Source organism: Choloepus didactylus, chromosome 2 (genome assembly GCF_015220235.1).
Source record: "Choloepus didactylus isolate mChoDid1 chromosome 2, mChoDid1.pri, whole genome shotgun sequence".
Lineage (NCBI taxonomy): Eukaryota > Metazoa > Chordata > Mammalia > Pilosa > Megalonychidae > Choloepus > Choloepus didactylus.
The window spans coordinates 3721402-3747715 of NC_051308.1; the positions used below are offsets into that span (position 1 = coordinate 3721402).

Here is a 26314-nt window from a genome sequence, read left to right on the forward strand (position 1 = left end):
ATCAATGGAAAGTTGAAAAAAAATGTATCTGCACTTGAATTTTCCTTAAGGCTCTAGGTTATTTATCAAGATGAATTCACTGTATATTAATCAAATATATGTAGCAGAAGAGTTTCTCTGGGGAATGGCATTTTGGCAGGTTTGTTAAAATATGTTTTTCTTGACTCTTTTCTGCAACTAAGCTTTCAGATGCCTAAATTAACAGCAGTTTTGGAAGTAAGTAACTGTTATCCATAAGTATTTATTGATTAACCTAAGAAATTCTGTGAAAATTAAAAACATCAATCTAAAATATTTTATTAAATCGTAAATCTAGATTTATTTCAAAGAGAGGCAAATACAGCTATCAATTACTCATTTGAAATTTAATTTTTACAAAGGTTCTGGAAGTGGGTGTTATAAATAGTTCTGCTGCTTGGGCTGAGTGCTAGATTTTAACACTTTGCTGCATTTAAAACAAGCCTTATCCTTGTTCTCTTTCTTTGTTTCCAGATGGTCTCTCAGCTTGAAGCCCAAATATCTAATCTTGTTGAACAGTTGGGGGATGAGACTGGGTTGCACCAGAAAACTCTTCAGAGGGCCCAGAAAGCAGAAAACAAGTTGGAGACTCTTCAGGATCAACTGACTCACCTGGAGGGGGAGCTGGTCTCTGGAGATGTCTTGAGAGACAACTTGAATTTTGAGAAGCAGAAAGTAATAACTCAAGGGCATGTCCATGGGTGGAAACATCTTTAGCTGGTGTAGCATTTTTTTTCCTGAAAATATTCTGAATTTTACAGTATGTAGAGTGATTAAATTCTAGATCAGGAGCACATTTTGAGGAATAATGAGCATTGTGTTGGGGGCTCTTTGTGTTGTTTGGAGCTACCTTGATGCAAATTAGTTCAATGAAACTCAACAGGTATTTACTGAATACCTGAAGGTTTGAGGGAATAAGGTCTGAATAATACATAGTTCCTGATCTTAAAATGCCCATAATTCAATTCACATAATTTACTGTACTATAATGCAGTAAGTGCAGTAATAGATGTAATAAATAAATAAAGTTCTATAGGGGACAGTGAAGTGAGTGATAGCTTCTGGGTGAGGGCAGAGTTTTACAGGGAAGGTGACAGTTAAATTCATCTTTGAAGGATAAGCAGGATTTCAGTAGAGAGAAAGGGCAGATACTACATGGGAGCAGTTTGAATAAAGGCATGAAAGCTTGCCAATGCCAATGGTTTTCCTATGTGGCCTGAGCATGCCATTCTTGATGGGGCTATGGCAGGAGAGATGACTAGAATGGCAAGATGGGGCTGGATTGGGAAGGTTGAATATTCTTTATTCTGTAGACTAAGTGTCATAAATGACTTTGTAGATCATAATATTTTAGAAAGATAATTTTGGTGTCTCTGTGGTGGTGATAACCCAGTGGGAGAGGAGGGTAGAATGAGAAGAAAGGCATCCAAACTCAGGATACGATCATTGGCCACCTCTGGGGAGGCAGCTTTAATAGCACGGTGGACAGTAGAGGCCAGTTTACATTGGACTGCGGAGTGGCTGGAAAGGGAAGGGGTGGAGATGAAAGGGTAGACCACGGTAAAGGTTGGTGGCATGAGGCAGTAGCTGTGAAAAACAGGGTCATTGAGGGGCATTGTTGGACAGGATGGGGAAGCTGCAGGAATCTGCAGAAAGGAGGGTAGGAAGAGAAGGGGAGCCAGATGGGCTTAAGAGCATAGGTGTGGAATTTGACCATGAAAAATACTGTTAGGATAAAAAAATCTAGAGACTCGGAAGTACAGGGAGACTGGGACATGAGTGCTTGGTGGGGCCAGAGGTATGGGGTAGAGCTGGAGACAGGTAGCAATGATGGAGAGGAGCCCTAAATGTCTGGCTAATTACATAGAACATCATACTATAGGTAATGAGAAACCATAGAAGGTTTTACATGTTAAAAAAAAAAGTTTCTGCAAAGGCACATTGGATCCCAGGCTTCTAAAGGGCAGAAGGAGGGAGCCCAGGTAGGAGAGTCTTAGGATAGTCTAGATCAGAAGATAATAAGGATATGACCCAAGTAGTGGTTTTGCGAATCAAGATAGGGGATAGATTTGAGAAATTTGGGAGGGTGAAAGGAGTTTTTTCTAATGGATATCTGTAAAGTTTTGTTTGTTGAAATCCTGAGATTGACAGGAAATATTGCATCAGAGTGTAATATGTTCAATTTGTGAAAATCCAACCGTCTGTTGGACTTCTCCACCCTGATGCTCCATGAACACCTCATGCTGAACATATTCAAAATGGAAATCTTTACCACTCCTAAATTTGTCCCCTCCTCTGTTCCAAAACTTGGCGAATGGTGGCACTCTGCGTCCAGGGGCTCAAGCCTCAAACAGGGTTCATCCTCAGTGTTTCCCTCTTTTATTTATATTTTAAATTTTATTGTCATAAGAAAAATATATATAACACAGAATATCCCCCCTGCCTTAAACCATTTTTAACTGTATAATTCACTAGCATCGATTATATTCACAATGTTGTGTACCATCACCACCATCCATTACCAAAACTTTTTCATCACCCCACACAGAAACTCTGCACCCATTAAGCAGTAACTCCCTGTCTCTCTCTCCCCTCCAGCCCTTGGTAACTTCTAATCTTCTGTCTCTATGAATTTAATGCTTCCCTCTTTTTAATCAATTCCTGTGTACTTTAAATTCTACCTCCTTAATTTGGCTCAAATAAACCACCCCCCTCCATATTCAGTAACAGTGCTTGGGTTCCAAACGTTGCGATAAGGTGTATAAATTCTTGAAAATCCCTCCTAACTTGTCTCCTGGCTTTGGGTCTCCACACCTCAAATTCACTCTCCCCACTGCTGTCAGAGAGAGCTCAATGACTCACATATCCAGTCTTATCTTTCTGCATCTTAAGACTGGTGAGTGGCCCTCCGTGATGCTCGGGATCAGGTACTGAGTCCATTTTTTCCTGGCCTACCCAGCCTTGTGTTATGCAGCAGGTCCCCCTCTCCAGGCTCCCTTCTCCCTTGCAATCTCTCCAGTCAAGGGTGGCAAACTCCCACTGGACCAGCGGGACCCCAGCAGGGTCTGCATGGGGGATTACCAAGTCTAAAGACAGCCATGCCCAGCCAAAGGAAAGAGGACCCCATCAGCATTCTACTTCACACATGGCCATTCTCTCTGAGAAGGTGTTCTCTCACCTACTTTACCTGTTAATAACGTGTCTTCAAGACTCAATTGCCACTTCCTCAGGATGTCTTCCCTTAGAAACTTAGTGCCTCTTCCTCGTGCTCCCCATGTGCCCAACTCTGTCCTCTCTCTTATCAGTTGTCTTTTGATTTCTCTCTATTGTCTATGTCTTTTGATTTTCTCTATTGTCTTTTGACTTCTCTTCACCAAGGCTCCAAGCTTCTTGAAGCCAGGGGAAATCTCTTTTTGTGTGCATTTCTCCAGGGCTTAGAGCAAGAGTCACTTAATATTATTTGAATTATAGAAGTATATCAAAGGCCAGAACTTCAGCTGAATCAGTGTCTCTTCCCTTCCCTCATTAAAAGAAATCATTAATTTTAATTGGGATTATGCCAAGATGACTCTTGGTTATGAAAGAAAATTATGTAAGCTGATTCTGTGCATGGAGAATTTTCCTTGGGTAACTACCTATGAAACACATGTCTTAGTAAGGGTGGAATGCACGTAAAATAGAAAAGTAAGGTTTTCCAGTGTTTAAATGCTAAATGTCAGTGATTGAGGTGTCTTCAAAATAGGGTAGAAAGTGCAGTTGCTTATTCATGCTAAACTATACTTCAGATGCCCAAAAATACAGTAACCCATCATTTATATGAAGTTAAAGTGAACATCAATCTTAGCCCTCCAGGGCATAACCCAAATCCTTGAAACAGTTACTTTTTCTGTAGTCTAATTCAGCTTGTGGGGTCTTGTCTTGGTCTTGTCTTAATTCCTTTTTGCCTGTGGTAGATCCTTGTATGCTAAATACATGGGTCACATATAGAAATTAAAAAAGAGGCTTTCATACCTTCATATAAAATGTACTGACTATTTTATTTAAAAACAAACAACTAGCATTTTAGTTGCCTGAAAATGTCAGACGGATGAGGAGTTAGTGTAATGGGAAGAAACTACCATAGATAAAACGCAAATCATGATAGTAAGCCATAGAGAAGTTTCATTGATTGATTTCCTCATCCAGCGTGCACTTAGTAAGCATCTGTTCTATGTCTGGGTGTGGCCAGATAAGCCTCAGATATCAAGGGGAAGAGGACCCTGTAAAACAGTTTTGCAATTTTAACCTGTTAAAATACGAACCTTGACTTTCTCAATACATCTCTGTTTTAGAATGTGTTTAATTCAACCTTGAAACATTAAAAACTTTAATGACATTTTAAAAAGCATTTTAACTAAAGGAAAAAAAATGTCCAAATTTGTCTGTATGGAGAGCTTTGATTTTTGCAGTGAGCTCAATGGTCCAACAAGAGTAAAATGGCAACTGGTTAAGTTGTTATTTTCCGCCTTGAAGACCAGGGCCCAGTTATGTGGGAAAAATTCTCAAGGGAAGGTGCATGGTCAGGTGGATTCTAGGGACTGGATTAGCTGGGAGTGGCATTGTTGCATCAGCTTGTCGCCAGAACAGAGAAAGAAAGTTGCAGCCAGGGGCATGCCAAATTTTGTCACACAGCAGGGATAGGAACAGTAGATACTATTAGATGAGCATCCGTGTCTCTGACCAAAAGAGTCAAGAAAATTTGAACAAGGAGTAGGCATGGTTGTCTGGCTGGTTCAGGAATTCTTCACCAAACGTTGGCTCGGGTTTCATGTTCCACGTGGATTTAATGCAAACTACCTGTGAGTTTGGGAGAAAGAGAAGGATTCTGCGAGATTACCATTAACTTTACTTTTGTGTTCCATTTTTATTTTTATTCTTGGTTTGAGTATCTGAAGTTTCTGGATCAGCTTTCAGAGAAAATGAAATTGGACCAGATGGCTGCTGAACTTGGCTTCGACATGCGTCTGGACGTGGTTTTAGCTCGTGCGGAGCAGCTGGTCCGCCTTGAGAGCAGAGCACTCATTGAAAACAAGTCCATTGCCTACAATTTACAGAGAAAGGTAGGGGATGCTGAACTGGCTAATGCTGGAGCAGGGAGGATCGCTGAGAAATCCAAATACTGAAAAATAATTCACCCCACCATGTATGCCAATGTGCCTGAAAACATACTGTGAAATGTATATCTAGAATTGAGTCTCTATTTCAAGTCTGAAAGGTTGGTAAGTGTGCCTTTTAAGATTATGTTTGGCTGAGTAATAGAGACTCCAAATAATAGTGACTTAATAAGTCAAAGTTATTTTTTTCCCCCTCGTATAGAATTCTGGAGCTTGGCAGATTGGGGTTGGTGTGACAGGTCTCCTCCTAAAATCCTTATTAATAACCCTTAAATAAATGAGCTTATTTAAGCTCATTAAACTCTTGTCGCTAGGTATCCTTACCCTCATGGTTCTAGATGGTGCCTGGAGTTTTTATATCTGTGTTCCAGGTGGAAGGATAGAAAACAGAGGGATGTAGAGGGCTCTATAAAGAACACATGTGAGGTGTTATCAGGAAGGCTTCCAGAAGTTGCTACATGATCCTGTGCCAGAGTATGTTCTGAAAGACCAAACCTATCTGCAAGGGAGGTTCAGAAATGTCTTTATTCAGGATAGCCGTTTGCTTGGATTAAAAAAAAAATCACTGTTTCTGTTACTATGGGAGGAGAACTGGGAAACTTATAGCTGTCTCCTTCTTTAGAAGCTACTTTGACAAGAAGAGCTTTCTTGTCACTCAGAGGAAGAGTTAGAAACAGTTTAGATTCCATAAGTGAATGACTGGATGAAAATATGATCATTAGTTATATAATTATTGATACTGGGGAAAGAAATAGGAAAACACAGAAGTTTTCTTACAATAGTCCATAGGAAAATTCTATGGTAGGATTATAGTGCAGAAGGGGTCATGTAATGAATCACATCTGGGTTCCCAATTTGGCTCCCCCAAGCAGTGTGACCTTGGGCAAACTAATACCTCTCTATCTCTGTTTCCTCATGTTTAGGGTGGGGTTTGCACCTCATGGGATTGTTAGTGATTAACAAATAATATTTCTGAGCCCTTGGGCTCATAGAAGATGCCCTATTCACATTTGGCCATTACTTTATTCACTGTATCTCTAGGAATATTTTATAAAAGAGCAGACAAATCCTATTACCATCAGAAATATTCACTTGGGCTATAATTCTTTCCAGTGTTCTCCTCAAATAATTGATTTTCTTTCTCAATATGCAGCACAATTCCTTCTTAAGTATCCAATAATTATTAAAATTACTGGTGTATAGCACTTACCAGTGTGAATTTGCAATAGAGTGGAATTTGACATGAAGAGCTCAAGGAAGGGAGTTTAGTTCTAGAAGCTTTAAAAGGACCTTGTTACAGAGTGATTTGTGGCCTACGTAGCTGTCACTGTTTCTCCAGATACTCAAACCCAAGGGGGTCCTTCACACCTTCTAACACTTTACAAATGTGGAGTATATAATTAGGGAAAAATGTGATGCTCTTTAGCTCTAACATTCTATTGTTCTACAGGATTCTGATTTCCAGTGTTTGTAACAGATGAAAGAGTTTTCTGTACTTAATATTCCACTCACTAATTTTGTCATGTGAAGCCCAGGAGGACTTTTCCCCCCCTCAGAGTCCGTAATCTTTTTCTCAAGACCATCATCATTTCCTTCATCAAGTCTGATTGCCAATGATAAGTGACGTTTGGGGACCTTGTTCTCTGCTTGTGTGCAGATCTTATAGATCAGGCATATAAGTAAGACACCAACAAATCAAAAACTTTTTGAAGACCCTTCTCCTTCTAGGATTTTAATACATAAACTAAGATTTCTTAAATATTTCCTCAGTATATCTTACTTTAAGAATACATAAGTTCCCATGTTTGACACCACTCAGCCTATGCTAAGGGATGGAAATTAGCCAGTCTAGGTTTGCAGTGCTAATTTATACCCTGTCTTCTTTCAGAAGAGACCAGTGAGGGATAGTTGCCATTGGGTGTTAGAGAGGGCTTTGTCTCTCGTGTCTTATTATCTTCTGCTCTTGATAAGCCCATTTGAGTAGTTTTTAAAGTAATTTCAACCTTTTTATTCTGATGCACGTAATGTTGGAGAGAAGCCTACTCCTTTGCACATTTTCTGCAGCAATTTTTTACTATACTTTGCAGCTACAAAATTAATTCTTGGAAAAAAGGCGAATTAAAAAATGCAATCAGGGAAAGGAATCCAATAACCTTTATTTGGTGGTTGACAAATTAGTCTTATTGAACTGTAGATAAAGATCAACATTATCTGGGGAATTCATTTATATTCACTGAATGTCCGATTATTATTTTTTCTTAAACCTCTCTTTCAATCATACCAGCTGAAGACTCAGAAAGAAAGACTGGAGAGCAAAGAACTGCACATGAACCTCCTCCGCCAGAAGATAGCCCAGCTGGAGGAGGAGAAGCAGACGCGCACGGCCTTGGCCATGGAGAGGGATGAGGCCAGTCTCACCGTCAGAAAGCTGCAGAAGAAAGTGGAGAGGCTGCAGAAGGAGCTGAGCGTGTGTCGAGAATTGAACACTGAGCTCAAAGCCAAACTTGCCGACACCAGTGAACTTAAGGCAAGTGCTTGGCTTCCCTTCCTTGCTGCCTTTTGCTAGTTACCATAGACGTTTGTGCAAAAGAGTGACAGCCTTACCTTGTTCACACCAGAAAAAAGGGGAAATGATTTAAAGTTCCTCTGATTTTCAAGAGTTGTGGGAAAAATGCAGAAATGACACTGACCAGCATATTCCATCAATTTAGTGTCTTTGCAATATTTGAAATGAAGCTGTGACTGCTGTGTGAAAAGTCAGTGGAAGTGGTATAATGTGAAGTATGATTATACAGGAAATAAAAACTTTAATTCACAATGCAGGTGAATATGATGTTCAGGTTCATGCAGCATTTATTCCATAGGCATGAGCTTAGGAGGAAATGGAAACAGAACACAGTTGTGTGCTGAGAAAAGCCAGGCAGACAACCCTGTTTATTTTGTGCCCCGTGGGAGGCATTATAGCAAGGCCAGTGAGCTGGGGGAGCAGGCCTGGGAGATATGGTTCCTGGAGTCCACCTGTTTAACTTCCAAGGAAACCAGAGAAGAAAGGAATGAAAACTTAAAAGAATTTAACCCAAATATTTCAAATGCCATATATGTGTGCCACTGTCAATAATATGTGGCTTTATATTATATCATATATTGTGTTAGCTGAATATATCATCCCTGGCAGGTAGGCAGAGCATGAATATAATGGACAATAACCTCCTGCTCTTTGGAGACCAGCACTCTGATTTTTGGAATGTTTCTGAATTGGCAAACATAGCAGTTGGGAAGAAGAATCTGGACTCAAGCTAGCCCTTGAACGTGTGTAGTGGGGATGATAATCTAGACGATATTTCCCACTATCTTCCCCCTCTCCCCTCACGAAGCCCTTTGGCCAACATGAATGGGACATGAGGTTGTGACTGGTTTCCCTAGAGCAGAGCAGGGCAGGCCGTCCAGGAGAGGTATTTGAATACAAGGGAAAGGGGAATGAAAGGAGAGCATCTGATGGGCTGTAGTGGGTGGGGAAGAACTAGCCGAGGTATCTTCAGCCTCCCGCACTCCTGGAGACTGGCCTTTGGATATGCGTGGTGGGTGGGGATAGAAGCCCAGAAGTCAGCTTGCAGCTTGGCTCCCACCTTGCTGGAAGGGGTTGCAGGAGGGGCTTAGGCAGGGGCTCCAACTGCACCCTGATTCCCTGGAGCCCAAAGATCCCTTTGCACTAGTGGTGCATGTGGACGCCAGCTAATGGTGCCTGTGAAGAGCCCATGGTGTGAGCAGGTGGGAGGAGTTCCCTCAAGCAAGAGGCAAAATGACCTGCATCTGGGGCCCTGGGACACATCCCCCAGGCTGTGATGCAATGGACGTTCCAGTCAAGTAAAGGCCAATGCCTGGGCTTTGACCTTGATGGGTGAGTCCGCACAGAGTATAGCAGTCAGATATTAGATACAGGAAAAGATTCAAGGGCAGCATGAGGACAAAAAGCACCTCTCTCAAACCACCAGGGTTCTCTTCTGCCCAGACACCATCTCAGGGAGAAGGAGGTGAGAGAAGAATCCCTGAAAGAGTGGGCAATGCATGAAAGAAGACAAGCTTTCAACTGGAAGAAAGAGGGCCAATGACAAAATACCGTCTGCTTTAACAGTTTGGTGTGATGGTGGTGAGGAGCTGGTGTCTGATTTCCAAAAGACTGCACGGCTTCTCCTGAGGTGAAAGTGACCGGGACTTGGCGTTAGCTGTGCCCTACCTGCAGAACAGGTGTGGCGGGAGGCAGTCACCCCCCACCTGGCTTCCTTGCCTCTGGGACTACAAGAGCACTGCTTTGCTAGAGAGGATAAAGGGTCCCTAAAGCCTTTCAAACAAGGCAAAAAGGTAAAGAAAGACAGAATCTTGAAGTAAGGCAGCTAATAGAGCCAAAGAGGAAAAGGTGTAATGGAGGCCTCAGAAAAAGAAGCAAGAAGTTGAGCTCCAGAGGACAAGAAGAATTCATAGGCATTACTCTATACTTTTGAAGAATTCCTTTTACCCACAGGGAGGTGGTTGTATGTGGATAGGACATAGCTAAGCAGCAGATATATAGACTTTCATGAACACCTATTGGAAAGTGGAATAATCTCCTGTATCTTTCCAATAAACTGGCCAAGACCCTTTCAGTGCTGTCATGGTATTTGGCACCACTTTGTGTCTGATCAAGGAACTCTTTAATTCTATTAATAAGGGAATAAATAATATTACCAAGGAAACCTACAGTGTATCATAGTACTTTTTTTTTTTTTTTTCATTTTTATTGAGATTGTTCAGATACCATACAATTATCCAAAGATCCAAAGTGTACAATCACTTGCCCCTGGGTACCCTCATACAGCTGTGCATCCATCACACTTAATTTTTGTTCAATTTTTAGAAACTTTTCATTACTCCAGACAAGAAATAAAGTGAAAGATGAAAAAAGAAAAAAAGGAAACTCTAAACCTCCCCTATCCCTAACCAACCCCCCTCAATTGTTGACTCCTAGTATTGATACAGTACGTTTGTTACTGTTTATGAAAAAATGTTGAAATGCTACTAACTGTAGTATATAGTTTGTAATAGGTATATAGTTCTTCCCTATATGCCCCTCTATTATTAACTTCTAATTGTATTGTCATACATTTGTTCTGGTTCATGAAGTGATTTCTAGTATTTGTACAGTTGATCATGGACATTGCCCACCATAGGATTCAGTTTTATACATTTCCATCTTTTGACCTCCAACTTTCCTTCTGGTGACATATATGACTCTGAGCTTCCCCTTTCCACCTCATTCACACACCATTCGGCGCTGTTAGTTATTCTCACATCTTGCTACCAACAACCCTGTTCATTTCCAAACATTTAAGTTCATTCTAATTGAACATTCTGCTCATGCTAAGCAAGAGCATCTACATTTCTTCCACAAGGCAGGAGGGAGAGTCAAAGAAGGTAGAGAGGCAAAAGAAAGAGGAAACAAAAAAATGACAGCTAGGAAGCAGCAAAAGGAAAAATAACCTTAAATCAAAGGAGAATAAAGAATCAGACAATACCACCAATGTCAAGTGTCTAACATGCCTCCCCTATCCCCCCCTCTTATCTGCATTCACCTTGGTATATCACCTTTGTTACATTAAAGGAAGCATAATACAATGATTCTATTAGTTACAGTCTCTAGTTTATGCTGATTGCATCCCTCCCCCAATGCCTCCCCATTTTTAACACCTTGCAAGGTTGACATTTGCTTGTTCTCCCTCGTAAAAGAACATATTTGTACATTTTATCACAATTGTTGAATACTCTAGATTTCACCAAGTTACACAGTCCCAGTTGTTATCTTTCCTCCTTTCTTGTGGTGTCTCACATGCTTCCTCTCTCAACCGTATTCATAGTTACCTTTGTTCAGTGTACTTACATTGTTGTGCTACCATCTCCCAAAATTGTGTTCCAAACCACACACTCCTGTCTTCTATCACCCTGTAGTGCTTCCTTTAGTATTTCCTGTAGGGCAGGTGTCTTGTTCACAAAGTCTCTCATTGTCTGTTTGTCAGAAAATATTTTGAGCTCTCCCTCATATTTGAAGGACAGCTTTGCTGGATACAGGATTCTTGGTTGGTGGTTTTTCTCTTTCAGTATCTTAAATATATCACACCACTTCCTTCTTGCCTCCATGATTTCTGCTGAGAGATCCGCACAAAGTCTTATTAAGCTTCCTTTGTATGTAATGGATCGCTTTTCTCTTGCTGCTTTCAGGATTCTCTCTTTGTCTTTGACATTTGATAATCTGATTATTAAGTGTCTTGGCATAGGCCTATTCAGATCTCTTCTGTTTGGAGTACGCTGCGCTTCTTGGATCTGTAATTTTATGTCTTTCATAAGAGATGGGAAATTTTCATTAATTATTTCCTCTATTATTGCTTCTGCCCCCTTTCCCTTCTCTTCTCCTTCTGGGACACCAATGATACGTACATTATTGTACTTTGTTTCATCCTTGATTTCCTGGAGACGTTGCTCATATTTTTTCATTCTTTTCTCCATCTGCTCCTTTGCATGTAGGCTTTCAGGTATTTTGTTCTCCAGTTCCTGAGTGTTTTCTTCTGCCTCTTGAGATCTGCTGTTGTATGTTTCCATTGTGTCTTTCATCTCTTGTGTTGTGCCTTTCATTTCCATAGATTCTACTAGTAGGTTTTTTGAACTTTTGATTTCTGCCATATACATGTCCAGTGCTTCCTTTACGGCCTCTATCTCTTTTGCAATATCTTCTCTAAACTTTTTGAATTGATTTAGCATTAGTTGTTTAAATTCCTGTGTCTCTGTTGACGTGTACGTTTGTTTCTTTGACTGGGCCATAACTTTGTTTTTCTTAGTGTAGGTTGTAATTTTCTGTTGTCTAGGCATGGTTTCCTTGGTTATCCAAATCAGGTTTTCCCAGACCAGAACAGGCTCAGGTCCCAGAGGGAAGAAATATTCAGTATCTGGTTTCCCTGTGGGTGTGTCTTAGAAAATTGCTCCACCCTTTGATGCCTCGGGTCACTGTGCTTTTCTGCCCAGCAGGTGGCGCCTGTTAGCCTGTAATTCTTGACTGGTGTAAGGAGGTGTGGCCGTGTTCCCCCAGGCTCTGGGGTCTGGTTCTGAATGGAAAGGGCCCCACCCCTTTCCTCCTAGAGAAGACAGACCCCTCAGGTGGAGGTCATTAGCATTTCAATGGTCTCGCTCTGCTTGTGGTGTCTCCACCCTTCCCAGAGTCACAGCCCTGGAAACTGAAAATGGCTGGGGCTTTCTCCACTGAGCCAAAAAAGAAACAGATAGTCCCCTTCAGACCCAGTCCAAGGCAACCCTCCGGCTCTCCCAGGTCAGTCGTCACCCAAAGCCTCTGTCTGTTTTTTGGGGCTGCGTACCTGTAGTGAGCAGTTCACACTCACTACTTAAAACCCCAATTGGAGCTCAGCTGAGCTGTATTCGCTTGCTGGGAGAGAGCTTCTCTGTGGCACCACGCGGCTCTGCAGCTCGGGCTATGGGGGAGGGGGTCTCCCGACCTGGTTCCGCAGGTTTTACTTACAGATTTTATGCTGTGTTCTCGGGCATTCCTCCCAATTCAGGTTGGTGTATGATGAGCGGATGGTCTCGTTTGTCCCCCCGCAGTTATTCTGGATTATTTACTAGTTGTTTCTGGTTTTTTGTAGTTGTTCCAGGGGGACTACTTAGCTTTCACTCCTCTCTATGCCGCCATCTTGCCCGAGTCCTATCATAGTACTTTGAACTCTTGGGTAGAAATGTGTACAACTTGAGGGCACAGAGGGTGTTTCCTATTCTTCTTCTAACTGAATGAAAGTTGTGACTTTTGATAAGAAAGGAGGATTTTGGAAGTGAATGGTTGGCTGAGTAGATGGTGTCAGAAACAGGAGTAAATTTCTAGGTCTCAGCTTTGGGTAGGTTCCTGGTGAGGGAGAGTATCTGTCTTATGAGAAGCAATATGCTTAGAGAAAGATTTGCCGGCATGGTCAAGAGTGTTTCAAGGTATATCTAAAGAGTTTTTCCATGAATTTTAAATAATTTTTTTGGTGTGTGATATGTAGATGTTCACCTAAGGGTGTCCATTCTGAGGTTCTCTCAATAATCAGATTGACAAAATGATATGCTCTGTGAATGTCGGCCTCTGTTGGGGCCACCTTGGTGCTTGTTTAATGGGCGCACATACAAATGGGCATGGCCATAATGTCAGGGAGGGAGACTATGCATGGACCCAACAATATGGATTTCCTCTCACCAAGGCTGACCAGGATGGCTGTGATGCTGAGCCCTAGTCTTTGGAAAGCAGAAACCAAAACTGAGCTTTCAATATAGTGCCATCATGGGAGGGATACCATCATGAAGTGGGTGGAGATTCATTCTCCCTGGAATAGACCCACCTTCTGGTCTATTGCCTGCCTATCATGCTTGTGCCAGCATCGCCATTTATGGAATGCTATTTCACCATCATGGTAGTTGGTACAACATGGTTTTGCTGTGCTGTTGGATTCAATCTGCAAATATTTTGTTGGATTCGATTTGCAAACATTTTGTTGAGGATTTTTGTATCTATACACATAAGAGATATGGTCTGAAAATTTCTTTTCTTGTAGTATCTTTGAGCAGGATTGGTATTAATTCTTCTTGGAATGATTGGTAGAATTCCCCTGTGAAGCCATCTGGTCCTGGGCCTCTCTTTGTTGGGAGGTTTTTGATGATTGATTCATTCTCTTTACTTGTAAATGGTCTGTTGAGGTCTTCTATTTCTTCTAGAGCAGTGTCATATGGATTGTCTCTCAATTTTATTAGTTAATATGGGCTCATTCTTTTTTTTTATAAGGCAGTTTATTGAGTTATATTCACATACCATACCATCAATCTAAAGTGCACAATAAGTGGCTTTGAGTATAATCACAGAGTTGTGCATTCATCACCACAATCAATTTTAGAATGTTTTCATTACTCCAAAAAGAAAAACCCCATACCCTTTAGCAGTCACCTCTCAATCCCTCTATCCTTCCTTAGACCTACATAACTACTAATCTATTTCTGTCTCTTTAGATTTATTTATATTTACATTTTTTTATAAATGGAATCATACAATATGAAGTACTTGGTGTCTGATTTCTTCCACTTAGCATATTTTTTAAAAAAATTATTATTCTTTTTTAATTCGAGAAGTTGTAGGTTTACATAAAAGTCATGTAAAAAATATATTTCTGTATACCCCTATTGTTACCTTTCTTATAATTGATGAAAGAGTATTAAAATTGTACTATTAACTATGGTCCATAGTTTACGTTAGGTGTCTTCTTCCCATATACCTCCCTATTATTAACACCTTGTATTAGTGTTGTACATTTGTTATAGTTCATCAAAGAAATTCTTATACTTGTACTATTAATCCCAGTCCATCATATACATCATTGTGTTATACAGTCCTATGTTTTATTTTCTAATTTTCATTCTAGTAACATACACAACCCTAAACTTCTCCTTTCAACCACATTCGCAAACATGATTCAGCACTGTTATTTAAACTCACAATAATATGCTACCATCACCACCATATATTTCCAAATGTTCACGATTAACCTAAATAGAAATTAAGCATCAGCTCCCCATTCTCTATCACGATCTATCACCTGGTCACCTATATTCTAGATTCTAACTCTGTGACTTTGCTTGTTCTAGTTTGCTAATGCTGCCAGAATGCAAAACACCAGAAATGGATTGGCTTTTATAAAAGGGGTTTATTTGGTTACACAGTTAGTCTTAAGGCCATAAAGTGTCCAAAGTAACACATCAGCAATCAGGTACCTTCACTGGAGGATGGCCAATGGTGTCCAGAAAACCTCTGTTAGCTGGGAAGTCACGTGGCTGGCGTCTGCTCCAAAATTCTGGTTTCAAAATGGCTTTCTCCCAGGATGTTCCTCTCTAGGCTGTAGTTCCTCCCTCAAAAATGTCACTCTTAGTTGCACTTGGGGTATTTTCCTTTTTCAGCTTCTCTAGAGCAAGAGTCTGCTTCCAGTGACCGTCTTCAAAATATCTCTCATCTGCAGCTCCTGTGCTTTCCTCAAAGTGTCACTTTTGGCTGCAGCTCCTCTTCAAAAGTTCACTCTCAGCTGCACTGAGTTCCTTCTGTTTGCCAGCTTACTTATATGGCTCCGCTGATCAATTTAGACCCACCCCGAATGGGTGGAGCAACACCTCCATGGAAATTATCCAATCAGAGTCATCACCCACAGCTGGGTGGGGTGCATCTCCACAGAAACACTCAAAAAATTACAATCTCATCAACACTGTTAACGTCTGCCCACACAAGATTACATCAAATATAATGGCGTTTGGGGGACACAATATTCAAACTGGCACATTGCTTATTATAATTAGTTCATATCAGTGAGATCATACAATATTTGTTATTTTGATCCTGGCTTATTTCACTCAGCATAATGTCTTCAAGTTTCATCCATGTTGTCTTATGCATAAGGGCTTCATTTCTTTTTCCAGCTGAATAATATTCCATTGTATGTATATATATACCAGACTTTATCTGTTCGTCGGTTGATGGACAATTGGGTTGCTTCCATCTTTTGGCAATTGTGAATATGAAATCGGTATGCAAATACCTGTTTGAGTCCCTGCTTTCAGTTCTTCTGGGCAAATACCTAGTAGCGGGATTGCCAGGACATAAGGTAATACTATATTTAGCTTCCTGAGGAACTGCCAAACTATCTTCCACAGCAGCTGTACCATTTTACATTCCCACTAGCAATGAATGGGTATTCCTATTTCTCCACATCCTCTCCAACACTTGTACTTTCTGTTTTTTTAAATAGTAGCCATTCTAGTGGGTATGAAATAATATCTCATTGTGGTTTTGATTTGCATTTCCCTAATAGGTAGTGATGTTGAGCATCTTTTCATATGCTGTTTAGCCATTTGTCTATCCTCTTTGGAGAAATGTCTACTCAAAATTTTGCTCATTTTTTAATTGGGCTGTTTGTCTTTTTATTGTTTAGTTGTAGGATTTCTTTATATATTCTGGATATTAAACCATTATTGGATATGTGGTTTCCAAACATTTTCTCCCATTGAGTGGGTTGTCTTTTCAGCTTCATGACAAAGTCCTTTGATAAACAAAAGTTTTCAATTTTGAGAAGTCCCCATTTATCTATTTTTCTTTTGTTGCTTGTGCTTTGGGTGTAAAATCTAAGAAACCATTGCCCAACACAAGGTCTTGAAGATGCTGCCCTACATTTTCTTCTAGGAGTTTTAAAGTCCTGGCTCTTATATTTAGGTCTTTGATCCATGTTGAGTTAATATTTGTATATGGTATGAGTTAGGGGTCCTATCTCATTCTTTTGGATATGGCTATCCAGTTCTCCCAGCACTTTTGTTGAAGAGACTATTCTGTACCAGTTGAGGGGACTTGGAAGCCTTGTCAAGAATCAGTTCAAAGGTATGAGGGTCTATTTCTTAACTCTCAATTCAATTCAATTGGTCTCTGTAGCTATTCTTGTGCCAGTACCATGCTGTTTTGACCATTGTACCTTTTTAATATATCTTAAAGTCAGGAAGTGTGAGCCCCCAACTTTGCTCTTCCATTTCAAGATGATTTTGGCTATTTGGGGTCCCTTACACTTCCAAATATTTCGATAATTGACTTTTCCATTTCTGCAAAGTAGGCTATTGGAATTTTGATTGGAATAGCATTGAATCTGTAAATCCTTTTGGGTAGGATTGACATCTTAATGATATTTAAAGTCTTCCAATCCATGAACATGAAATGTCCTTCCATTTATTTAGGTCTTGTTTGATTTCTTTTAGCAATGTTTTGTAGTTTTCTGTGTCTTCTACATCCTTAGTTAGATTTATTCATAGATATCTGATTCTTTTAGTTGCTGTTGTAAATGGAATTTTTTTCTTGATTTTCTCCAGCTGGCTCATTACCACTTTATAAAAACACTGAGTTTTTCATGTTCATCTTGTATCCTGCCACTTTGCTGAATTCATTTATTAGCTCTGGTAACTTTGCTGTAGATTTTTTGGGACTGTCTATACAGAGGATCATGTCATCTGTAAATAGTGAAAGTTTTACTTCTTTCTTTCCAATTTGGGTGCCTTTTAATTATTTTTCTTGCTTAGCTGCTCTGGTTGGAACTTCTAGCAAAATGGTGAATAACTGTGGTGACAGTGGGTGTCCTTGTCTGGTTCTAAATCTTAGAGGGAAACTTTTCAGTCTTTCACCATTAGCTCTGGATTTTTCATATATGCCCTCTATCATGTTGAGGAATTTTCCTTCTATTCCTATTTTTCTAAGTGTTTTTATCACTTTGCTGATGCTATGTATTAAATTAATTGATTTTCTTATGTTGAACCACCCTTTCATGTCTAGGAAAAACCCACTTGATCATGGGGTGTAATTATTTTGATGTGCTGTTGGATTCAATTTGCAAATATTTTGTTGAGAATTTTTGTATCTATATTCATAAGAGATATGGTTTGAAATTTTCTTTTCTTGTAGTATCTTTATCTGGCTTTGGTATTAGGGTGATGGTATTCTATGAGGATGAATGAATTAGGTAGTATTCCCTCTTCTTCAGTTTTTTTGGAGGACTTTGAGCAGGATTGGTATTAATTCTTCTTGGAATGATTGGTAGAATTCCCCTGTGAAGCCATCTGGTTCTGGGCCTCTTTTTGTTGGGAGGTTTTTGATGACTGATTCAATTTTACTTGTAAATGATCTGTTGAGATCTTCTATTTTTTCTAGAGCCAGTGTAGGTTGTTTGTTCATTTCTAGGAATTTGTGTATTCCATCTAGGTTGTCTAATTTGTTGGCATACAATTGTTCATAGTATCCTCTTATGATCCTTTTTATTTCTGTGGAGTCATTTCTGATTTTATTTATTTGCATCTTCTATTTTTCTTTGTCAGTCTAGCTAAGGGTTTGTCAATTTTATTGCCTTTTCAAAGAACCAACTTTTGATTTTGTTAATGCTCTCTATTTTTTTTTAATTCACAATTTCATTTATTTCTACTCTAATATTTGTTGTTTCTTTCCTTATTGTTGCTTTGAGGTTAGTTTCCTGTTTTTTTCTAGTTCCCCCCGTGTGCAGTTAGGTCTTTGATTTTAGTTACTCTTTTTAAATGTAAGTAGGGCTATACATTTGCCTTTCAACTGCCTTCACTACATCTCACAAGTTTTGATATGTTGCGTACTCATTTTTGTTCATGCCAATATTTTCTGATTTCCCTTGCAATTTCTTCTTTGACCCGCTGATTGTTTAAGAGAGTTATGTAACCTCTGTGTATTTGTGGATTTTCCTGTTCTCTGCCTGTTATTGATTTCCAGTTTCATTCCTTATAGTCAGAGAAGATGCTTTGTATAATTTCAATCTTTCTGAATTTATTGAGACTTGTCCCATGACCCAACATGTGGTGTATCCTGGAGAATGATCCATGTGCACTTGAGAAGAATGTAAATCCTCCTGTTTTGGGATACAATGTTCTTTCTGTATGTCTGTTAGGTCTAGTTCATTTATCATATTATTCAAGTTTTCTGTTTCCTTATTGAACTTCAGTCTAGATGTTCTATCTATTGATGAAAGTGGTGCATTAAAGTCTCCAATGATTATTATAGAGACATCTATTTCTCCCTTCAGTTTCACTTTGTTTGCCTCATGTATTTTGGGGCACCATGATTAGATGCATAAAAATTTATGATTTTTATGTCTTCTTGGTGAACTGCCACTTTTATTAATATATAGTGTCCTTTTCTTTGTCTCTTTTGACTTAAAGTCTACTTTGTCTGACATTAGTATAGCTACCCTAGCACTTTTATTTATTTACAATTTGCAAGGAATATCTTTTTTCCATCCTTTTTCTTAATGTCTATTTTACTGCCAACCCAGTTATGGAATCTGCATAGCTTCCATGACTGAGCCCCTTTCTCCATAATGAGGTCCTGTCTGTTTCTTTTGACTACACCCAGAGGGCTTTCCCATTTTCCTCAGCTTCTCTTCAAAGAAAAACTCTGCCTCTGAATCTGGCTGGGTCCTTGTATGGCCTGTCCAAACTCTGATGTTGGCTTGCAGGTTCCAGCTAACTCTATGCATGTTTCTAGATATTGTGAAGCTATATACTCTGATAATATTTATGGATAAATACATTATAAAGCATGATAGAAACATCAGTTGCCATTATTCTTAACATTATCACTGCTAATATTGGAAGGTTTAACACAGGCTGGGTGCAACTTCAGGAGCTTCCATAAGATTGACCTGTGGAAATGGAGCCTGGCAAACCCAACTCTAAGCATAGAAGTGGTAATGCAGGAACATGGAATTCATGATCTGTGACACCCAAGAAGAGTGTCCATCATTCATTGGATGAGAGGGAATGCAGAGCAGTTTTGGGAGGGGCAGGGCAGTGTCCAGTGATGGGCAGATAAATGATAGCTGTGGTGGAGGGTTTGGATCAGGGCTAAGCATCTTGAGAGTGGCAATAGGAAGCCCAGGCCAAGGGAGCCTTGTGAACTTGGGGTGAGAGTAGCCCATACCTTTTGTAGTGGATTGCAGAAGTAGGAAAACAGCTGGTGGAGATCAAATCCTGTTTCTATAGACTATGTTCCCTTTTGGTCTTGACGGCTCATGCTTTAGTTTTGGTTTGCATCATTTTCCATCTGGATTAATATAATTACAGTTAAGTGGTCTTTCCACTTAACCTTTTCACAAATAAGCATGATTCTTATAATTAAGTTTTGCTCTTTGGGTGATGTGATTATATAGCATGTGGTTTTAGTAGCAGTATCTGATTTAAGGATTCCCATTCCAGCACCAGGGATGTAAAGCAATGTTTTCCAAGTGTGGGGCACTTACTGCTGTTGATGTATGAAATGCTTCTAGGTGGTACATGACATGGCATTATACAATGTCCAATTCTGAAAGAAAAGATGGATTCCCTTTACATTTTCTTTCAGTTTTTTTTGCTATCAAGGAGAAAATCCCAATTAGGGATTATTATGCCCTTATGTCTCTGGAATGCTTGCTAATCTCCTTTTTAAACAAAGAATAAGCCTTCATCCCAGGGCCCGGTATAAGCAATCCTACCTAGTAATACTGATTTTTTTTTCATTATACAGATTTGTTTTGATGTTCTTTTCTATTTATGTCAAATTATATTGATTTTCCAGTACTGAAAACCATATACAATTTCCTTTAGAATAAATTCATTTAAGAAAAAATGGTGGTTGAATTAAACTCAGGGAGTGGGATGGGAGTAACTGGAATAAAGTGGATCCATTGGAAGAGGGAGTGTCTTAGTTTGTCAGGACTGCTCTGAAGAACAGCACACAATGGGTTGGCTTAAACAACAGGAATTTATTGGCTTCTGGTTTTAGAGGCCAGAAGTCCCAGATGAAGGAATCAGCAAGGCCGTGCTTCCTCCTGGAGTCAGTAGCGTTCTGGTGATGGCAGTCTTCTCTCACATGGAAATGTCCTTGGTCTCTTCCTGCAGCTTTCTCTGACTCTTGACTTCTAAGTCTTCTGGCTTTTCTGAATACACTGAAATTTCTTCTCCTTATAAGAAGGCCCTATTTACAAATGGGTTCACACTCACAGAGACCCAGGTGAAGATTAAGAACATGTCTTTCGTTGGAATACATGATTCAATCTACCACAAGGAGTGATAAAAAGTGATAATTGAATGCAATAAGATAGGCAGATAGAACTGTGATTGGATGAGAGTGGTCCCATAATGATTTCCAGAGTCGGGGAGTCTGGAAGAAGAAGACGGGGAGAGAACAGGGACCAGATTGCTTGGGATTGCTTGGGATCTTATGTGTCACGTTAAGATGCTTGGATTTATCCTCTGGGTCCTGGAGAGCCATTGGAGGGTTTTAAGCAAGGGGATGAAGTTGTTGTGGAAGGTACTGAAAAGACAGAGAGAGATATGAGGAGAGCAGGGGACTCCAGAAAAAGCTTATGATTGATAGTATCAAGTGCAGGTGTAAGATTAAGACTGAAAGAAGACCTACTACACTTGACTTTGCAAGGTCTATGGCACAAGCATGTAGAGTCATGGTGACAGTAGGTGAAGCTTTTAGATTGTGCCAGATTTCAGTAGGTTCAGGGATTGTCTTAGTTTGCCTGAGCTGCTATCAAAACCACCACACAATGGGTTGGCTTTCAACAACAAGCTTTTATTGTCTCACGGTTTCAGGAGCCAGAAATCCAACATGAGGATTTCAGCAAGGCTTGCTTTCTCCCCAAAGACTCTAGCGTTCTAGTGCTGGCTGCTTGCAATCGTTTGGCTACCTTAGTCTTGATCTGTGCCGCATGTCACATAACGATGTTCTTTCCTTTCATCTCCCTGTTCTTCCGTTTCAGTTGTCTTCCAGTTTCTGGCTTTTTATAAACCTCCAGTAATCCAGATTAAGACACATCCTCATTCAGTTGGACCACATGTTAATGAAAAATAATATCTTCACACCCATTGTAGATTATGCAGATTATGATTATGAACATGTCTAAATTGGGGCACCTAATTCAATCTACCACAAGGGATGAAAGAATAGTGGAGACAAAGTATCATCTTCTGTGATACTTGGATAAAAGGGAATGAGAATAGGGGTGGAAATAAAGTTAGCTTGTGGTTTACTTTGTTGTTTTATTTTGCATAAAGAGATCCATACACACAGACAAGGCATAGCAAAGGCATAGGAAAGACTGGGTTTGTGATTCAAGAATCTATCATTTAAGTAGAATGTTAAGTATGCCTTCCAGTAGAGAATAGAGATCTCTCTCTCTAAATTACTAACCCACGAAAGGCCAATTTCATACATTTATCAGAGATTTCGACTACAAAATAGCTTTTTATATTTTTATCTGAGATAGCTCACATTAGTTCCAAGACAGGCTAATGATATCGAACATTCATCTTTGTTGATTGCCTAAGCTTGTCTCTACATTAATTTCACTATTCATAAAGCAACATGTCTGGACATTAGCAAAAATGACCTTACTAAATAATAAATTAATTTCACCATTTATAGAGGGTCAAAATAAAATAATAATTTAGATTACATTTCTGTCTTTTTTTTTTAAATGCCATAAAATTCACTATTTCAGGGTGTACAATTCATTGGTTTTTAGTATATTGACAAGGTTGTGCAACCATCACCACTATCTACTCCAGATCATTTTCATCACTCCCCAGAAAATCCCCATACCCATTAGTAATCTCTCCTCATTCCCCCTGCCTAACCCTGGCAACCACTAACCTACTTTCTGTTTCCAGGGGTTTGTCTTTTATGGACATTTCATATAAATGGAATCGTATAGTATGTGGTATTTTGTTACTGGCTTCCTTCACTTAGCATAATGTTTTTCAGGTTCATCCATATTGTAGTGTATATAAGAACTTCATTAATTTTTATGGTAGAATAATATTTCATTGTATGGTTATACCACATTTTGTTTATCCATTTGTACTAGTTGATGAACATTTAGGTTGTTTCCAATTTTGGGCTATTTTTAATAGTGCTGTGGACATTAGTTTGCAAGTTTTTTTATGCACTCCTATGGTTTTTTTTTTTTGCAAAATCATAATTGACCCTTGACTCTTTGGTTATAGAAATCCTCTCCTTTAAGTACCCAGGCATTAAATGTTCCTCTGAATTCTAGGCAGGAAAAAGTAGACCTTTCCAGATGAATTAGTAAATTTTACTTTAGCTGGCAAAGATGAGTATTGTAGCATTCACTTTATGAAAGGAAAAGAATTTTTCACAGATACCCCTCCCTGTGTTTAGTTAAAATAATTTTATTATAATATTGTTTACTTATGTACACACTTAAAATTAGGTGGAAATTTCTTATTGTATTTTTACCATTATAAAATCCACACCAATTTAGAAATCAAAACAAAGCATAAAAATCGAATTTTAAAAATTAGCAATATTAATTCAATATGATAGATTATGTTGTTTTAGTAAAATTGCCATGAACAAGAATGTTTGGTACCAACCGCTTGCGGCGCAGGTTCTTTTGAATGTGGCTTGCCTACAATTTATGTTGCCTAAGGATACAGTAATTCTTCTACCAAGTGCTTCTTTTACTACAGTGGAGCCTTTGTTTGTACAGCACACCATGACTTAGTTTGGCTTTCACTTGGCATGAACATGTTATTTATGCATTAACTTTGCTCTTTTCTCATTAACCTAGGACAATTTAAGTAGTGCTACTGGTTGGCACAAATCTCCTCTTATACACAAATACAAAGGCAGGCACTGAAGCCATGAGGCACAACTCCAGAGAATCCAGACAAGGCTTTGTACAACTCATATAAAGCCATTGGCCTCATGGCCTGCTTCAGTAATGATTAGGTTCAGCTGAATATATTGAAACACCCCATGATAACAGTTTATTTCTTTCTCGCTGAAAAAGAAATGTGAAAGTAGACACCCCATAGTTAGTATGAAGGCTCCATGGTCATCAGTGGAAGTGGACATCCTGTGGCTGGCAGGACAGCTCCATGGTCAACCACTGTATCCCATGGTTTGTAGGACAGCCCCATGATCATCAGCAGCCCTGACTCCGTCTATCTTTCTGCTCCACCATCCTAGCAATGGCTTCAATCCTCAGAACCACCTCTTAGTTCAAGAGAGCTTGCTGGGCTCCAGCTTCATTCCTGTCACCGGGCAGGAGGAAGAGGGGATGAAAGGATAGACATGTTGTAGAGAGCTATCAGCTATCAGCCTGTACCTGGCCCAGCATTCATAGTCAGTAGCCAAAAATCTGTAGTCAGACAACCAAAAACAACTAGTAGAAAGCCACTATCATCTTCATTGCAGTCTCTCAAGGAAACACCAAAAGGGGATAATATTCTTCAACTGCCAGCCAACTTGTCCCCTGCTTTCTAACTCTTGCTATCTCCCATACAATGCAGTTCCTCCCCACTCCTTCCCTACTCCAGAACTCTCCACTCCCCAGCCAGAGGACCTTTCTTTATCTTGTTTTTTAACCTCTCATCCTAGACCCAGCTCTGATGATGTAGATCCACTGGCCATCTCTGATTGCTTTCTGAACATGTGCACCAAGCAGAGCTGAGAGCTGACCCAATAAGGAAGAACTTCCCTGGGGTGGGCAGTGGGGAGGAGTGGACGTGTACTGAGACTGTGAAGGTTAATAACTTTCTTTTATTTCTGCTACACTTTTCCCCTAGTTAAATCTTTGTGGTCCTCTTCAAAGAGGTGCATATTGACAGGCCACTGTAGACTCTCCTGCTTGTTGCCCATCCCCTCATCCTCCTGTGGGTTCCTGAACACACACTGGAGGGGGGGAATTTAGAACCTCTGGGACATAAAACATATTTGATTTTAAATCTCTTCACCTTCTCTTTCAGCGTCTCTGGCCCTTATGACTTGAGAGAGAACTATTCATCAGACTTGAACATTCTTTTCCGCCAAAAGACTGCTCTAGATATGGGGTTCACTCCAAGTCAGGCAAGCTCAGAGCCATGCTATCCTTGCTAGGTTTGGAGGCACATGACTCTTGCTTGTGTACAGTTCTTCCACTGGAAGAAAAGTAGGGGGCACTGTTTCTAGCTGGGCTCTGGACTGGCTCTGGGTTGGCTCTGAGAAATTTCCGTAGGAGGATTAAGAACCTGATTTTGCCCCTGCATCTCCCCAGAAATTTTGTGTGTTGGGTCCCCACTGCTGGTTGCCTGGAGGTTTGGCTGGGAGTGCAATTACTTGCTTTTGCTCCCTAACAGTAAGAATTCAGGCAGTCCTCAGGATGATGATAAAGCCTCATATTTTTCAGAAATTCTTGGCTGTTCAGCCTTCTCATTAGAACTTGATTCATGTTCTTCTAGCTCTCCATGCTGAGTTCCATCTCCTTTGGTAGATAGCCCATTGTAAATGTTTTTCCAAGCTGAACAGAAAGGCTGAATGTATCTCTTTTTCTGTTAACAGAAGGTTTTGAATTCAACACACAAATCCCAGCAGCGTCCCACTTTGCCACATATTCTCTCTGCAGCAGTGAGCCAGTTTATACACGGAAGGAGACCCTTGGTAACATTATTTTAAAATAGATATTTATTTCATCCTGGTAATGATCCCAATTTCTGAGATGTTTTAAAGTCTACAGAATATTAGAGCAGTGTAGTCACATAATTTATAAATAAATATATTTATATTCAAAAATGTTTACTGATGGGATGCATGAGCAACTTATTTTTAAAAATTTTGAATCTACAGAATGTTTGCAAGAATAGTATAACTCTCACACTTCACTTAGATTATTACCATTTAACTGATTGCTCTATTTTGCTTAATGTGAGACAGAGAGAGAGGGAGAAAGAAGGAGAGAAAGAGAAAAAAGGAGGATTGAAGGGAGGGAGAGAGAAAGAAAAAAGAAGGAGGGTGTTCCGGTTTGCTAATGCTATCCTTTTGCAAAACACCAGAAATGGATTGGCTTTTATAAAGGGGGTTTATTTGGTTACAAAGTTACAGTCTTAAGGCAATAAAGTGTCCAAGGTAAGGCATCAACAATAGGGTACCTTCACTGGAGAAAGGCTGTTGGCATCTGGAAAACCTCTGTTAGCTGGGAAGGCACGTGGCTGGTGTCTGCTTGCTCCCAGCTTGCATTTCAAAATGGTGTTCTCCAAAGGGTATTTTGTCCTTTTAGCTGCAGCTGCTCTTCAAAATGTCACACTCAGTTGCTCTCCAAAATGTCACTCTTAGCTGCTCTGCATCTGGGCCTGTGTGGCTCTTTTTAAAGTACCCCAGTGACCCAATAAAGACCCACCCTGAATGGGTGGGGCAGCACCTCCATGGAAATAATCCAATGAAAGTTCTTGCCCATAGTTGATTGAGTCACATCTCCATGGAAACATTGAACCAATAGGTTTCAACCTAATTAACACTAATAAGCCTGCCCCCACAAGATTGCATCAAAGATAATGGTGTTTTGGGGGACATGGTAAATTCAAATCAGCATGGGGAGGGAGGGAGATAGAGAAAGAGAGAGAGGGAGAGCAAAAGGGAGGGAAAGAGAGGGGTAGAAAGGGGTATTTTTGCTGCACCATTTGAGATAATTTATGTATCTCTTAGGGAAAAGGGCAGTCTTCTATAT

At 39.8% G+C, this 26314-nt stretch overlaps 1 protein-coding gene across 5 annotated transcripts in view; it reads left to right on the top strand.

Moving 5' to 3' along the window:
• CCDC170 (coiled-coil domain containing 170) overlaps positions 1–26314 on the top strand; it is a 107097-nt gene that overhangs the window by 74308 nt on the left and 6475 nt on the right. For 3 of the 5 annotated variants that reach the window (XM_037819572.1, XM_037819598.1, XM_037819590.1), the window contains exons 7-9: positions 493–693; positions 4944–5117; positions 7456–7698. In XM_037819572.1, the coding sequence (XP_037675500.1) occupies positions 493–693; positions 4944–5117; positions 7456–7698 (618 nt within the window). Of the gene's footprint in view, positions 1–492; positions 694–4943; positions 5118–7455; positions 7699–24213; positions 24334–26314 lie in introns of those variants that run through there. The other 2 variants (XM_037819605.1, XM_037819581.1) reach the window with 2 other exon arrangements.